We start from the raw sequence: 16,457 nt of genomic DNA, 5'->3' as shown, positions 1-16,457 counted from the left end.
TTACGTTTCTTGAAATAGAGGCAAGACAAAGGATATTGTGACAATATAACTTTTTTGAGATTATTTTCTGGTAAATTTCTATGTAGAATGAAAGCTTCCATTTTTATAGTATTGTCATGAACCAAGCTTTGTCAGGGAAACAAATTTCAATCAGAATATGTTAAAATTATAGTGCTGTTTGTCTTTAAAATAATGAAAACTAATTTTTACATGAATTTTTCATTAGTGTTGCTGGATTCTATGAATTTCTTTTTTGCTTTACTGTCATGTGACTGTGTCGTCTGTAAGTACTCTGATTAAACTGATATACATAGTTAAACTATTTTTCTTTCTCTTGCAGAAATTTTATGAATAAACATCAGAAGCCGGTGCTAACAGGCCAGCGGTTCAAAACTAGGAAGAGGGGTAGGATAAATGCTTTATTTTTTTTTCCTTTTCATGAAGGTGACTAGAATTATCACAGTCATATAAAGCATTGCCTGATGTCCTCTCATTTGAAATGCACATGTTGAAGGACTAAAAAACGAGCAGATGGAGTAACTGAAGTTTAGTAGGATTAAGGTGTTCCCTCCTACCTACCACCATCCTCCCAAAAGTGTAAAGGATACTGTTGGTGATTTTAATGTAACTAAAGTTTATGCATCCGATGAAGTGGGTATTCACCTTTGAAAGCTTATGCTCCAATACGTCTGTTAGTCTGTAAGGTGCCACAGGACTCTTTGCTCCTTTTAAAGTTTATGCTTTTTGTATACATTTAGGACTACAAATAAGACACTTGGAGCTTGGCTTTGTTTGTATTAGTGTGCAGTAGCCTCTGGGAAGAGGAAGGTTTTAACCAGGATTACAGAAGATTTGGGTATTGAGAAGAATGGTTGAGGATGATTAGACACTTCTTCCAGCTGCCACTGTAAAGGCACACTTTTGATTAAGAAAGCACAACTACCAAGGGTTTCTTAAAAGACAAGCTGCGTTCAGAAATGAACTTCAACTAAAGAGATTTTTAGAGTCAAATCTATGCAATGTCCCAAAATGGGCCCCTGATTTCTAAAATGAAGCTAACTTCCTACCTCTCAAATATCCCATGGGCATATAGTGCTTTCTTTTATGATGACAGTCTGAAAACTTTAATATTCTTTAAATAATTAAAGAATACTTTTTTCCAATATTTATTTTTTACTGTGACAATGGATTTTAAGGGTGTTCGTTTTTTTTATTCACATTAAAAATATTAACATACCACAAAATAAATTCCTTTTCATATGGGGTTTTAATAATTTAATATTAAATGTGTCTAAATATAACCAAGTATCTTCCCTCATTATTTTCAAGATTCCATAAATTTTGAAAGTATTATATTTATGTGATGGAAAGGGGGTCACCCAGTGTGCCCCCTTTCTGTCAGGCATGGTGTCACAGGTGATCCCTGTATAACTTCCCTTCACCTGGGTTACAAAAGTCCAGACAGATCTTTGTAATCAAAGAGCGCCTCCCTTCTGAGGGTCTCATTTATTAATGACAGCCATAAGCACAAGTAGAAGCTTGCTCAAATATACCCCGGGATATTTGTTGCCTTAGGCTTAGTCCAACTAGGGGTCTATGACTCCTTCCTTCAGGAGATTCTGCTTTCCTGCACCTGAAACAGTCTCTGATCTGGAAACCCTTCTGGGTCCCTTCTCAGGATTACACCTTTTCAGTCCTTCCTTAGGCAGAAGTCTCCAGCTCTCCTCTTGGGAACTGGGTTGTATTTAATTACTGCAACAGTTTCTCCTTACACAGGAGGCTCCCCAGCTCTCTTCTCTGGAACTCGGTTGTAGATTAGCCAGTTGTACAGCCTTTACTAGCTTTGCCACTTGGCCCCTTTTCCTTAAACCTTCAGGCTTCTCAGCAGGCCATCTTTCCCTGCTGATATCTCCTGGTGTCTGCAATGCTATGAGAGAGGAGGCAGCCTTTATGCTGGTCCCCTTCTCTCAGCTCATCCCCAATTAGTGAGGTGAGAGGGAGAGCCTTGTACCACCCTATCTGCAAGGCTCCTGGCCCTAGCAAACATTTCTTACTCCTGGGACCACTTCCTTTCACCCAACATCTTACATATTTTAGAGACACACACTCACAAATCTGGATCAGACCTGCCAACCTCTTAAAGGACCATGCCACGTGACAGGGTAGGCTGACTATTAGACCCGAGAACCCTGGCATAGTCTAAATAATGTGATGCCACTTATTAAGGTTGTCACTCCATGAATGCCAACATCAGGGCAGACTGTCAAGAAACAGGCACAAACCCCAAACTGGAGGTGTGTTCTATACTTAGATTTCATCAACCAAGTAACAAGTATGAACTTCTCAGAAACTAAAACAGCCTTAATAGGGAGCCACAGACAGTCCCTGTGAGTAGTCCAATCTATCTTGCCACCCAGGCGAACCTGCCTCTGTGATAGATGGTCCCTTACACCAAAAATCACAATAATTTTCAGGTTACTCCCAGTTCTAAAGAACCAATCACTTACCCCAGGCCAAGTGCACCCTAGATCTCTCACCAAAGACAATGCTTATAGCCAGTCTTACATAAACTAACTAAAGGTATTAATCAAGAAAAGAAATAAGAGAGTCATAAGGCTAAAGCAGGTACCCACATACACAAAATGAGGTACAGTCTTAGGTTCCAAAAGATGATGATAGCTGATATAATATGCAAGCTTTATATGCCCTTTAGGGCTAACTCAAACTAGACAGCTGGAGATCCCTTGCTTATGCTTAGAAATCTTCGCCTCTTTAAGTTCAAGCAGCATAGGTGGAACAATTTCTCAACAGGTATTTTTATTCCCTTCTCATAGTGATCAAGCTGTGATGGGATGAAGGCTTTTGCATTACCCTCTTCAACCTATAGAGTCTTTTGTCCACAATGGCTTCTCTGGTGCCTGTTGACCTTCTTTTTTGGGAGAGGAGATAACCGCTCTTGTTGTAAACTAGCATTTCACACTTGATAAAATGCTTCTCTGACTGTGTGGGATTTACAGTCTTAGCAAACATTGTTAAAGTTGCAGTACCAACATTTAAACGTTACTTTAGAATATGGGATAAAAAGTAGGATTAATACATGCAGCATCCTACAAGATTCCATAAAGTTAAACACATTCTTATAACTGAAATATCTATTTTAACAGTACTACCACACAGGTAAGCCAGACTGGTTTCCAGCTATGCATTTGTCAGAGTTCATTGAGGCTTGGGGACTTGGTATGAGCTGGCACCAAGTTTGCCAAAATCACCAAGGTATTCTAGTGAAATATAACCTATGAGTGCACAGATGCATTTTATAATGTATTTTACAGATCATTGGCTGCTGTAGGTTGTGTGGTTAGTCTGGGAATTGGACCAATAAAGGGCTGCTTACCAGGAATGGTGCTAGTTCACTTTGACTGGGAAGAGAAACAATTGGTAATAATGAATGTGATACTATAGAAACTACTGTGAGCAAAATCTGTGTGCGTGTGAGAGAGAATATGAATTATAGATATAGCCTGGCTGCTATAGTTATTGATTTTATTATCTATAATTTTACCGGGATTTTAACTGTTCTGGTTTACAATGGATTTATCAGAACAGTTACGTGATATTGTTTTGTTTGCAGCTAATTTCGAGTTTCAGTGTGCATCCTTTTAAATTATTGGTTCCTCTCTTCTGGAGAGGCTTTTGGAGCTGTATGTCCCTTGACCTCTCCTCCAATAAATTAGTGGGCTAATAGCTATAATATAAGGCTTAGTATGCCACTCCTATGCACGTTTCATTGGTGGCACTGTTGTTTTTAGTGCCTTTTTTTTTTTTTAAGGATTTCTCATGTGTCCTCAGCAAAACGAACCTTCTCTAATTAAGTGGCCCAAGAATCAAGTTCAAGGTCCTCAATGGCCAGGGCCATTAGTGGTGGTCTGCCCATGTGCTGCTCTAGCATGTCAACTTCTGAAGAGGATTTAGCCTGATGGGAACCATTGCTGCTACTTTCTTCCCAGCTGTATTTTGTCTGTTTGGGCTCCCCTTGCCCTCTGCCTACCTCCCAACCCTGCCAGTGTTGCTGTGGGAAACATGACAATTCCTTGGAGGCTAGCCTGCTGTGGGACATAGAAAGAAACAATTTAAGGTGGTTGTTGGCATTCCTGGAGGGGCATGTACCTGCGTACCTGGCCATCGAGCCGTGGAATTCAAAACGGTGACCAGAGCAGTCACAGTGGGACACCTCCTGGAGGCTACTAAAGTCAATGTAAGTAATGCAGCATCTACACAGACACTGCATTGACCTAACTACGTCAACCTAAGTGCAATGTCTCTCATGGAGGTGAAGTTATTAAGTCGGCATAGCAGGTGAGTTACATCGGCAAGAGTGACATTTTAGTGTAGACGCTTACAGAGTTAGGTTGACATAAGCTGCCTTGCATTGACCTAACTCTGTAGTGTAGACCAGGCCAAAGTGACTGGATTCTGGGCGGCTCACTTTTAGGATGCCAAACTTGAAGAAACCTGTTTTTTTTTCAGGCGGCAGGTTCTCAGCTTGCTTCCTGCTTAACTGTAATACTCCAAATGTATTGGGTGCTGTGGAAACATTCAGGAAGACGCAGTCCTTCCCTGAAGAGCTTAGTTGTCTGCTGGCAACTAAAGAAATTGCTAACATACATCTGTTAACAATGCTTTAGTTGCTAGGAGTTAAAATTACTAAAGCAGGAGAAGGGAGAGTGGGGCAGGGGGAGCTAGAGTGGTGTTGCAATGTGTGATACCCTGAGATGCAGTCCCCCTTTGGGCTTTCACTGGGTGGGGTTGCTAAATGTTGCACTCTGGCCTCTACTATTTGGTTATTTGCACAAATAGGAAAATTCTAGTGAACTCTTAGTCAGTGCAGTCTTTCCTACACTCCTACTGAATGCTGTTTGTTTTTTTTTTCAATAGTCCTATCTGCAATAGTTGGGATCAGACCAGGATTTGTGCATGTGGCACAGATATACGCAAGCCTACTATATTGGAGCATAGATGTGACTGCACAGAGTATTCCTTTCCTCTTCTGTTTCAGGCTCCTGTGAAGTGTGAGAGGGAGTAGGATCTGTAGCAAAATCACCAGTGCCTGACTAGGCTAGAAAAACACATGCCCACATAAAACACTGTAGGTGTCACATGGGCCCAGTGGCATATTGGCAGTGCTTCATGCAGGCCCATGAGACCCAGATCTATTCCTGTGATACTGGAGATGAGAGTATATCCTTCAGAAACACACAGTCTGGCAAACTGAAGAACCATGCAGATGCTATTAGCCAGAAAATTGGTGAGTATGGTTAAATGCAGCATAGGAGGAAGTGAAGCAAAAGGAATCCAGGTGCCCTTCAGGAAGAAAATTGTTCAGTAGAAATTCAAAATAAACACTACTACAGTAAAATGAGGTCCGAAAGGGGATGGGATGGATTTTGTGGAGGAATGAATTCAGTTTCCCTGGCTTGTGAGTCTTTTGTTGAAGGGTTAAGATTCATTTGTTAAAGAGTAAGATTCAAATGTATTTTATGATGTGGTGCATTTGTACACAAGGGAAGAGGAAAAAAAATGAGTGGAACTGCTAGCTGGCCCTAATTATGCACTTGACAATTTCACATGCTGTTCCTATTCCATGATGACGGCTTCTTATTCAGCTTGTTGTTAGGAAAGCACATCACTTCTAGGGACATTAGTTGTTAGGAAAACAACATTTCACCAATGATGTGTATCACTCTTCAGGCAATTTAAAAAAAAATCCTCTTCCTACACACATTAGATTGCAACAGAGAAGAAAATAGTAGGACGTTCCAGAGGGGAAGAAGGCTTGTAGGCAGGAAAAGTATCTGGGTTTAAAACTACTGTAGAAAATATTAGTGGTGGTGGTGTTTGTGTTGCACTGTGGTCCACAGCCCCCATAGTGCTAGACGCAGTGAAGCCTTCCAAATTTAACAAAATGGGTATTTTTAAACCTGCCTGTCTGAAAAATAAAAAAATATCCATACGTTTAAAACTCTTAAGGGTATGGACTTTGTCTTCATAACTGTCTGTAAAGCACCTAGGATGCTGCTGATATGTGAATAATACATACTCTTGTGGTTCCCCAAGGAGGAATAGTTTGTACTTCCTTTGGTTGTTTGATAGCATTCATGATTCTGTTCCTGGTATTATGCTGCTTGTGCACAAATAAAAACTTTTTGGGCATTATTACAAGTTAAGGTGAAATGATTGCTTTTTATATTCCATGCTGGGAAGTATTCTAGGAGGCTCAAGATATCTGTAAATAAGCAGCATGATTACTCAGAATGACTCTGCTACAGTTTTTTCCACGAATTTTCATAGAGCACTAACTTTTCTTTCCATTCCTTTTAATACCCTGCCAAAATCCCCATTGAGTTACTCTCATTATCAATACCTGCACTGAAACTCCTCACCGACCATTGCAGAGCATTTTCATTACATGCGCCACAGCTCCTGGGTCCTGCTCCAATGCATCCGATGAAGTGAGCTGTAGCTCACGAAAGCTTATGCTCAAATAAATTGGTTAGTCTCTAAGGTGCCACAAGTACTCCTTTTCTTTTTGCATCGTTGATTGTCACTCTTCTCTGTTTCAAGAGCTGCTGCTCTCTGTGAATCTTGGGAACAACTAGTGATGACACCATGTAGCCCCCCCACCCACACTCCTCTGTGCTCATAGAACATAAGAGTTTGTTGGCTGCTGTGATCTTTTCTCTTCCCCAAGATTTGCATATGTCCATGCATGAATTAAGTTGCAGTTAAAATTCAGAGAATCACAGAATTTCAGGGTTGGAAGGGACCTCAGGAGGTCATCTAGTCCAAGCCCCTGCTCAAAGCAGGACCAATCCCCCAACTAAATCATCCCAGCCAAGGCTTTGTCAAGCCTGACCTTAAAATCCGCAAAGGAAGGAGATTCCATCACCTCTCTAGGTAACCCATTCCAGTGTTTCACCACCCTCCTAGTGAAAAAGTTTTTCCTAATATCCAACCTAAACCTCCCCCACTGCAACTTGAGACCATTACTCCTTGTTCTATCATCTGCTACCACTGAGACCAGTCTAGATCCATCCTCTTTGGAACCCCCTTTCAGGTAGTTGAAAGCAGCTATCAAATCTCCCCCTCATTCTTTTCTTCTGCAGACTAAACAATCCCAGTTCCCTCAGCCTCTCCTCATAAGTCATGTGTTCCAGTCCCCTAATCATTTTTGTTGCCCTCTGCTGGACTCTTCCCAATTTTTCCACATCCTTCTTGGGTAGTGTGGGGCCCAAAACTGGACACAGTATTCCAGATGAGGCCTCACCAATGTCGAATAGAGGGGAACGATCACGTCCCTCGATCTGCTGGCAGTGCCCCTACTTATACAGCCCAAAATGCCGTTGGATTTCTTGGCAACAAGGGCACACTGTTGACTCATATCCAGCTTCTTGTCCACTGTAACTCCTAGGTCCTTTTCTGCAGAACTACTGCCGAGCCATTCGGTCCCTAGTCTGTAGCGGTGCATGGGATTCTTCCATCCTAAGTGCAGGACTCTGCACTTGTCCTTGTTAAACCTCATCAGATTTCTTTTGGCCCAATCCTCTAATCTGTCTAGGGCCCTCTGTATCCTATCCCTACCCTCCAGCGTATCTACCTCTCCTCCCAGTTTAGTGTCATCTGCAAACTTGCTGAGGGTGCAGTCCACACCATCCTCCAGATCATTTATGAAGATATTGAACAAAACTGGCCCGAGGACCGACCCTTGGGGCACTCCATTTGATACCAGCTGCCAACTAGACATGGAGCCATTGATCACTATCCTTTGAGCCCGACAATCTAGCCAACTTTTCTATCCACTTTACAGTCGATTCATCCAGTCCCTACTTTAACTTGCTGGCAAGACTGTGGGAGACCGTGTCAAAAGCTTTGCTAAAGTCAAGGAACAACACGTCCACTGCTTTCCCCTCATCCAAGAGCCAGTTATCTCGTCATAGAAGGCAATTAGATGAGTCAGGCATGACTTGCCCTTGGTGAATCCATGCTGATTGTTCCTGATCACTGTCCTCTCCTCTGTGCTTCAGAATTGATTCCTTGAGGACCTGCTCCCTGATTTTTCCAGGGACTGAGGTGAGGCTGACTGGCCTGTAGTTCCCAGGATCCTCCTCCTTCCCTTTTTTAAAGATGGGCACTACATTAGACTTTTTCCAGTCGTCCAGGACTTCCCTCGGTCGCCATGAGTTTTCAAAGATAATGGCCAATGGATGAAGAACATCAGAAAATGAAAAACTGAAAGTTCATGTAGCACTTTTAACTAGGTAGCTTTGCATAGCATGTATTTTAACATCTAATTTAACAACATATATAGTAACATATTGAGGAATACATTTAATAAGAGAAATAGCAATAGAAAATTGTACATATATACAATATAATTTTGCATTAATGGATTTCTTCTATTTCGTTTTCCCAAGGTTGGTTGTGCATTTTCCTTTGTAGTTTTTGAAAAACAAGGGGGAAAGAAAAAGTACCATTCCCAGAACTAACAAAAGCCAACTGATGCTTTTGAAATAGGATAACCAGGGGATAATGGGACACGTATGTTATACTCCCATATCACAGATATGTCAGTTGTTGTCTAATATGTAAATCTAAGCATAGAGATGGCTGGTTGACTTTTTTGTTTTTGTTTTTGTTTTGTTTTTTTTTCCCTCTCCTAGATGAGAAGGAGAAATTTGAACCCACAGTTTTCAGGGATACAATCATTCAAGGCCTCAATGAAGCTGGGAATGACCTGGAAGCTGTAGCCAAGTTTCTGGACTCAACAGGCTCCAGGCTAGATTATCGTCGCTATGCTGACACACTCTTTGATATACTGATAGCTGGCAGCATGTTAGGTAAACTTTGTGCATCTTGTTAATGCTAGAAAATTTCTGTACATAACATTTTTAGTGGAGGAATGTGGTTAAATAGTGTACACTTTGCTCCATGAAAGCTATTAACTCTACCCTCGGTTCTGTCTATCTAGGTACTTATTTAGTCTGCAATCAGCCCAAATCTACTTCAAAATATTTCAGCATAATGGTACTGGATGAAAACTCTATTGTGTCACTAACTGGAGAATTGAGAGCAAATAGCTTGCATTATTGACTGCTGAAGCACAGATTTGAGCCCTTGATGAACTAGGAAAATTTCCATTTTAATCATTCCCACCCGTGCAATAGCTACAAAAGCAGCTTGAAATACAGCTGCATGACTCCTGGGATAAGGGTGGAAAATCAAACTTGAGACTTTCAGAAATGCTGTCCCAACTTGTGAGTATCCTGAAGACCTGAAAGCACTGAGGATTTATGGATTACAAATGAGAAAGGAGGACAAACAAATGAAGACAGCCTGTTGAAAGGGCGATGAATAGTAATGATGCAGAAGAGAGCTGCTGAGTTAAAAACAAACAAAAACAAAAAACCAGACACAAATTGAATAAATTTGTTGGGGGAAGATTGGTAGGCAGAAGTAGTTTTCAATAAATAATCAGCTGCCTAGCACTTGTATCTCAATCACAACTCTGTGTGTTTTTCCATTTTATATTTAGTAGATTTTCCTAAAGCATAATGGTCTATATTTTCAATACTAGTTTTACCTGAGACACTATTATTTTTTTAGCATCTTTTATGTTCACATTCTGTTTGGGGTGCTTGATTTACAAACCTGTATCAATAACCTTTTTCACACCGTAACTTTATCTAGTTATTTCCACTGTCTGCTTTTTCCTCTAGAAAAAAGTTAGTTCTCACCTCTGTCCACTGAAACTTTGTATTAATATATTGGCATAAAAATGGTGGTGGAGACAAAATGTTTGACCCTAATTCTCTTGATTTAAATGGGGCTGTTGACATGCTGAACTAAGTCCTGTTCCTGGATTAAATTACTATTATGTTGTATCGACCTATGATCTAGTTAGTATAGTTATAAATGGTCTCTTTTTAAAATACATCAGTTATTGGTATTAAATATATAAGGGGGTTTAAAGTAATTTCATACTTAAAAGCTAGACTTTCAAAAGTATGTGCCAACTCTGAATGTTTACATGCACCCCTTGATTTGCTTGCAAATACTAGTACGTGCAGATTGGATTTGGTCACCCAAGCGTGTATAGTTATGCTGTTTGCTTGTAGCTTTATTACAGGGGTGGGAAAACTTTTTGGCCCAAGGGCCACATCAGAGTTTTGAAACTGTATGGAGGGCCGGTAGGGAAGGCTGTGTCCCCCCCCAACAGCCTGGCCCCTGACTGCCCCCTTCAGAACCCCAACCCATCCAACGACCTCCCCACCCCCTTACCATGCCGCTCAGAGCAGCAGCCTCACCTCGCCGCATCGCCTGCACTCGCAGCCACGCCGCCGCACTCCCTGGCAGGAGTGGCAGGCCAGAGCGCAGGAGGCATGGCAAAGTGAGGCTGCGGAAGAGGGGGGGACAGCAGGGGAGGGGCCAGGGGCTAGCCTCCCTGGCCGGAGCTCAAGGGCCAGGCAGGATGGTCCCGTGGGCCGGATGTGGCCTGCGGGCTGTAGTTTGCCTACCTCTGCTTTATTATGCCACATCCATAACTGAACAGATCTGATACCAATAAAGCTAGTTTTAATACAGTTAAATGTACTTGCTAGGTATGGTAAGCAGTAAAGAGATTAGCAGCATTTTCTGAGTCCTAAAACAAGTGATGATGTGCTAATAGTTTTCTTTAATATGTTTGCAAACAGGGATGAAAATTAACACAAGAGTGCCAGTATGTTTATCAGGCAGTTGGCACCAACCAGTAATCCCCACAGGACCACATCCTGCACTCGCCACTCAAAGCCAGCCAAGATTTCTTGTCATGTCTCTCAACCCTCTGTAGGCTTAGTGGTCTGTAGGATGTGGCATAGTGTGGAAATCCTGATTGTTCCTTTCTCTATACATGCCAAGTGCCACCACAGTTGATGAGTGCTCTGGCTTTTTTTTTTCTTTTTGCTGTTGCATCTGATGCCCATTTTCATTCCATTTCAGTGATATTTAAGAGGTTATAAGCTTTAGTAAGTCGTAGGGGGCCTTATCTGAACAATGCATCTTCATTGCGCTTTTTCTCTTTCTTTTTAGCCCCTGGAGGGACGCGCATAGATGACAATGATAAGACCAAGATGACCAGCCGCTGTGTATTTTCTGCAGATGAAGATCATGACGCTATCCGAAACTATGCTCAGGTCAGGGTAGGAAGGGAAACCCATTATTGACAGGCCACTGTATTCTGTTTATAAATCATTAGAAAAGATAATAGATTCATAGATAAGGTCAGAAGGGACCATTATGATCTAGTCCGACCTGCACAATGCAGGCCACAGAATTTCGCTCACCCACTCCTGTGAAAAACCTCTCACCTATGTCTGAGCTATTGAAGTCCTCAAATTGTGGTTTAAAAGCTTCAAGGAGCAAAGAATCCTCCAGCAAGTGACCCGTGCCCCATGCTACAGAGGAAGGCGAAAAACCTCCAGGGCCTCTTCCAATCTGCCCAAGAGGAAAATTCCTTCCCGACCCCAAATATGGCGATCAGCTCAACCCTGAGCATATGGGCAAGATTCACCAGCCAAATACTACAGAAAATTCTTTCCTGATAACTCAGATCCCACCCCATCTAACTTCCCATAATAGGGATAAATCTGCAATTTGACCATGCAGTAGACTAATTACAAAGCAGTTAAGTAGTATAGTTAAGTACTAATCTGCCTTTGTTCCCTCTAATCTATAAGCATTAGATAAGAAAAAGGATTTCGAGAATTATCTGGTCACAATTCCTTTAAAAGACTATTATAGGGCTGTCAAACATTTATCTTTGATCATATTTCTTGTGAGGTTTATCAATCATTTCCTATTCTTCTCTTTAGTTTGTGCTGTCCTTTTTCTACATACATTCTACATACAGAGTTATTTTATAAAAGGTTTTAAAAAGTTTATATTTAATTAACATATAGAACATAAGAGTTATGACTGAAAAATTTAAAGCCTAATCCTACAACTCTTCCTCATGCAAGTAATCGGGATTTGCACAAATAGTCCAGTTGATGTCAGTGGCCCTCTACATGTTATGAAAAAGGTTATTCACAAGAGTAAGAGTTGGCAGGACTGGAAAAATAGGCCTATGTGAAATAAATACAAATAAGCAATGAACATTAAGACTTACGCAAGAATATCTCAAATCACATAACTCCGTAGTGGAGTATGACAAATAATGATGACTAATAGCAGTGCATAATAATCTGTAATATTCTAATAGGAATGAGCATTGTCATTACAGAAAAATATGAGCCACCCTATAATTCTGCATATAAGTAAAACTAAATTTAAAAAAATGCAATCTCATTAGTGTGTGTCCAGATATAATAAATTACAGTATCTGTTGTTTTGTAAATAGTATTTATGTATCTAATTATTATTGTAACACTGGATACAGTACATGAAAGAATAAGAACCATTATCCCTGCCAACATGTTCAGGTGATCTACAAACCCTCGCAAGACTCATACAAAGGGCACTAGCTTCAAGAATTGTTTCAATAGCATATGTTGGCTGAGAAGTGTGAGGCTACTTTAAAAATCTTCCTGGAGGAGTGAAATTCTTTTGTGTAGCAAGCAACATGTTTAGCCACTCCACCCCTTGCTAAGAATATGCTGCTCTTTTTAAGAACATCTTTATTCATAATATTTATTGCACAAAATTGTTGCTTTTGGTTCTTCAGCATGGATAGATTTTTAAGTTGTCTGGTAATGACAACTGGAAATATCAGAAATTTAGCTTTGCAATAAAATCTGCATTTAAGTGTAGAGGCAAGAGGTTTGAAGGAACTAGAAATGCAGCACAATGAAAGTAGTTATACCAAAAGTCGGCAAAACAAATCAGTATTTGTAGTTAATAACTGAATTGATGCTTCCATTACTGACTCTGCCAACTCTTTTTGGACTAACAGGAAACAGAGGTTTGACTCTAGCATGAAGGAGTGAAATTAAGGCTAAAATAACTGTTAAAGTCACTCCAAGATCTGCTTTAATCTGCAGGCCAGTCTTATGTCAGTGCATACTTGAGGACTCTTAAATGTGCCAGTAATGCCACTACTTGCATGGCACTTTGCTGCTCTTTGTAGACAATCCCTGTGTGCACAGCAGGGGTATGATTTCTAAAGTGCATGAACATGTTGCACATTAGCTGGTCCTTGTAGACACTATCATTGCACATTATAAGGTTATGTCTGCACTAGAATAAAAGTCCTGCAGGTCACTGATTGCCTCGGGCTCACGAGGTGAAGGGAAGGGTCCCAGAGCTCTGTCTCGAGCCTGAGTCTGAACATCTACATTGCAATTAAACAGCGCCTGAGCCAGAGTCAGCTGGCATGGGCCAGCTACAGGTGCCTAATTTCAATGTAAACATGCCCTAAGTATCCCAAAACACTTCACTTCTCCACATTACAAATAGAGTCATAATATGTAACATTTTCTTATTTTTTAAAAGGCAAAAGGCTTAAAAACCCAGCTCATGATGTTCATTCTCTTTCCACATCTTAATTAACTATACATTTCCATATCAGTGTGCCTCTTCACATGGCCATAATTCATCCTTTATTTCATTTTCTGCCGCTCTGCAACAAGCGTGCCAGTCATAGGCTCTTGACAGCCTCTTAAAAATACATTATCGGAATAAACCAATTCTGTCATTTACCCCCAGGTCACAACAAACTGGCAACAACAAAAAAATTAAATATTTATTGTAAACCAGCTTCCCATCCCAGTCGAATCCCATGTCAGTCACAAGTCTGGTGCTGGCTCTGCACAGTGGTGAGGGAACTGATTTTCAACCTCTCTCCTCTCAACACCCAACACACCCAGGCCAGTACAGCCACAGTAGCAGTGTGTTACCCTGCGCCTTTTACCAGTGCTGCAGTCAGATGGAGAGGACAGGTAACAAAGGATGAAGAGACAGAATGGGGACAGAAGATAGGGAGGCAGTTATGGGAGGGGAAGAGAGGGAAATGGACAAGTGGAGGACAGACATGAATAGAGGGCAGACGTGGATTTGGGGGGAAAAGATCAGAGTATCTTGAGGGGAGGGGAGACGATTGGGGAGCCCCTAGTGGGAGGAGACCTATGTCTCCTCAGGAGAGAACAGGGAAAGGCCCACTGCCATCTCTTCCCAGCCATCCCTTATAAAAAGAAAAAACAAATTGAGAAGAGATGGGAGATGTTTCTGAAGATGCCAGTGTGGGGACAAGGGAAAACCCCTTCTGCTTATTCTCTGAGTATACCAGAAAAGGATATGTATGCATATATATACAGACATGGGAAGAACCTGCTGAGGAGAGGAGGGGGTTTTCAGTGGGGAGGGAGAAATGCAAGGGTCTTTATGAAAAGTTCAAAACATCTGAGGCCCTGATTTAAGATACTCTGTCATAAATATAAAGGGAAGGGCAACCACCTTTCTGCATACAGTGCTATAAAATCCCTCCTGGCCAGAGGCAAAACGCTTTCACCTGTAAAGGGTTAAGAAGCTAAGGTAAGCTCGCTGGCACCTGACCCAAAATGACCAATAAGGGGACAAGATACTTTCAAATCTGAACGGGGGGGGGGGGACAAGGGGGTCTGTCTGTCTGTGTGATGCTTTTGCTGGGACCAGATCAGGAATGCAGCCTCCCAACTCCTGTTAAGTTAGTAAGTAATCTAGCTAGAAAATGCGTTAGATTTTTTTTTGTTTCATGGCTGGTAAAATAAGCTGTGCTGGATGGAATGTATATTTCTGTTTTTGTGTCTTTTTGTAACTTAAGGTTTTGCCTAGGGGGATTCTCTATGTTTTGAATCTGATTACCCTGTAAAGTATTTACCATTCTGATTTTACAGAGGTGATTCTTTTACCTTTTCTTTAATTAAAATTCTTCTTTTAAGAACCTGATTGATTTTTTCATTGTTCTTAAGATCCAAGGGTTTGGGTCTTTGTTCACCTGTACCAATTGGTGAGAATTATTATCAAGCCTTCCCCTGGAAACGGGGTGTAGGGTTTGGGGGGGATATTTTGGGGAAAGATGTCTCCAAGTGGGCTCTTTCCCTATTCTTTGTTTAAAACCCTTGGTGGTGGCAGTATACTGTTCAAGGACAAGGTAAAGATTGTACCTTGGGGAAGTTTTTAACCTAAGCTGGTAAGAATAAGGTTAGGGGGCCTTTCATGCAGGTCCTCACATCTGTACCCTAGAGTTCAGAGTGGGGAAGGAACCTTGACAGTCCTATTAAAATAATCTGAAATTTACCAGAATATGCATGTTACACTCCAGTAGCACGGACTATTAGTTTCTTGCATAGTTGTTCCTGAAAAGATTTTTAAAATAACTTTGCTAGCACTATAAAGTATTCTCCCTCTGCCTCTGATCATAAAGCATTTTATGATACTTTGTGTCAAGGTCTTTCTTAATAAGCCTGCATCTACTAAAGATATTCAGCCCTAAAATCATGGCATTGCAGGCCCCCCTCTATTTGTTCAATCCCCCGGCCTTCTCAGGCAGCTATGTTGTTAGAGGATGCATGCAAAGTGGGGACATCCTCATTGTTTCACTCCTGCAAATGGAGCTATGAATGGGGTAAAAAGGGAATTAGGGGCACTGGAGAGAGAGAGAGAAGAGAGGGGAACAGGGATGAGAGTTTGGGAATCAGAACATTTGTCACGGTAGCTCATGAGACAAGGGATTGCTGCACAAATGCGCACAGCACCTGTTGTACCTAGTTTCCTAGAAACGCAGTGTATTTGGTCATATCTAAAAGAAAATCGTATAATAAGACATAAAAGCATAAGAAGCCACTAATCCCTACTTCTTTCTCCTCAGAGCTGGAATAGGTCTTTTAAAAAAAAAAATTCTGTATTCCAAAGTTTATCACCAATAAGTTATGGGTGTTTATTGACTTACCGGAGCCAGTGCTAGTTCCTGGCCCCCTACCTGTAAAATAGGCTGACTGTTTTTATCTCTCTAACTTAATCTGTTTTGTATTTAGGTCTTCAATAAACTAATCAGGAGATATAAGTATTTGGAAAAGGCATTTGAAGAGGAAATCAAAAAGGTAATGTTGGTGCCAGTATCTCTTTGGATTTAATATCATCTACCCTCTGTCCAAAGTAACTGCATATTCTTACATGCTGCTGTTCTTGTCTTGATTTAACTTGGCTGGGTCAGAGAGTGCGGCTCCCAGTGTGGCTGATGTGATTAGGCCCTATGATGGTGTCCCCTGAATAAATATGTGGACAGAGTTGGCAAGTGTGGTGTGGTGTGTGGTTGCTGGTGAGTATTTGCTTCAGGTTGGGGGGCTGTCTGTAAGCAAGGACTGGGCTTTCTCCCAAGATCTGTGTACCCATCGCAGTGCTGCTGATTTGAAGGTATACAAGGAACCACTAACCCAGGAACCTATCCT

General features: G+C 41.3%; 1 protein-coding gene across 1 annotated transcript in view; it reads left to right on the top strand.

Annotated features, from left to right (window-relative positions):
* The window catches only part of BZW2 (basic leucine zipper and W2 domains 2), a 73,008-nt gene that overhangs the window by 23,393 nt on the left and 33,158 nt on the right, over positions 1-16,457 (top strand). The window contains 4 exon segments of the mRNA XM_043509223.1: positions 341-405; positions 8,718-8,894; positions 11,125-11,228; positions 16,044-16,109. Coding sequence (XP_043365158.1) covers positions 348-405; positions 8,718-8,894; positions 11,125-11,228; positions 16,044-16,109 — 405 coding nt within the window. The 5' untranslated portion in view covers positions 341-347.

This window comes from Dermochelys coriacea, chromosome 2 (genome assembly GCF_009764565.3).
Source record: "Dermochelys coriacea isolate rDerCor1 chromosome 2, rDerCor1.pri.v4, whole genome shotgun sequence".
NCBI classification, from domain to species: Eukaryota; Metazoa; Chordata; order Testudines; family Dermochelyidae; genus Dermochelys; species Dermochelys coriacea.
Note: the sequence above shows the minus strand (reverse complement) of the source record. Positions and strands in the feature narration are given on the sequence as shown.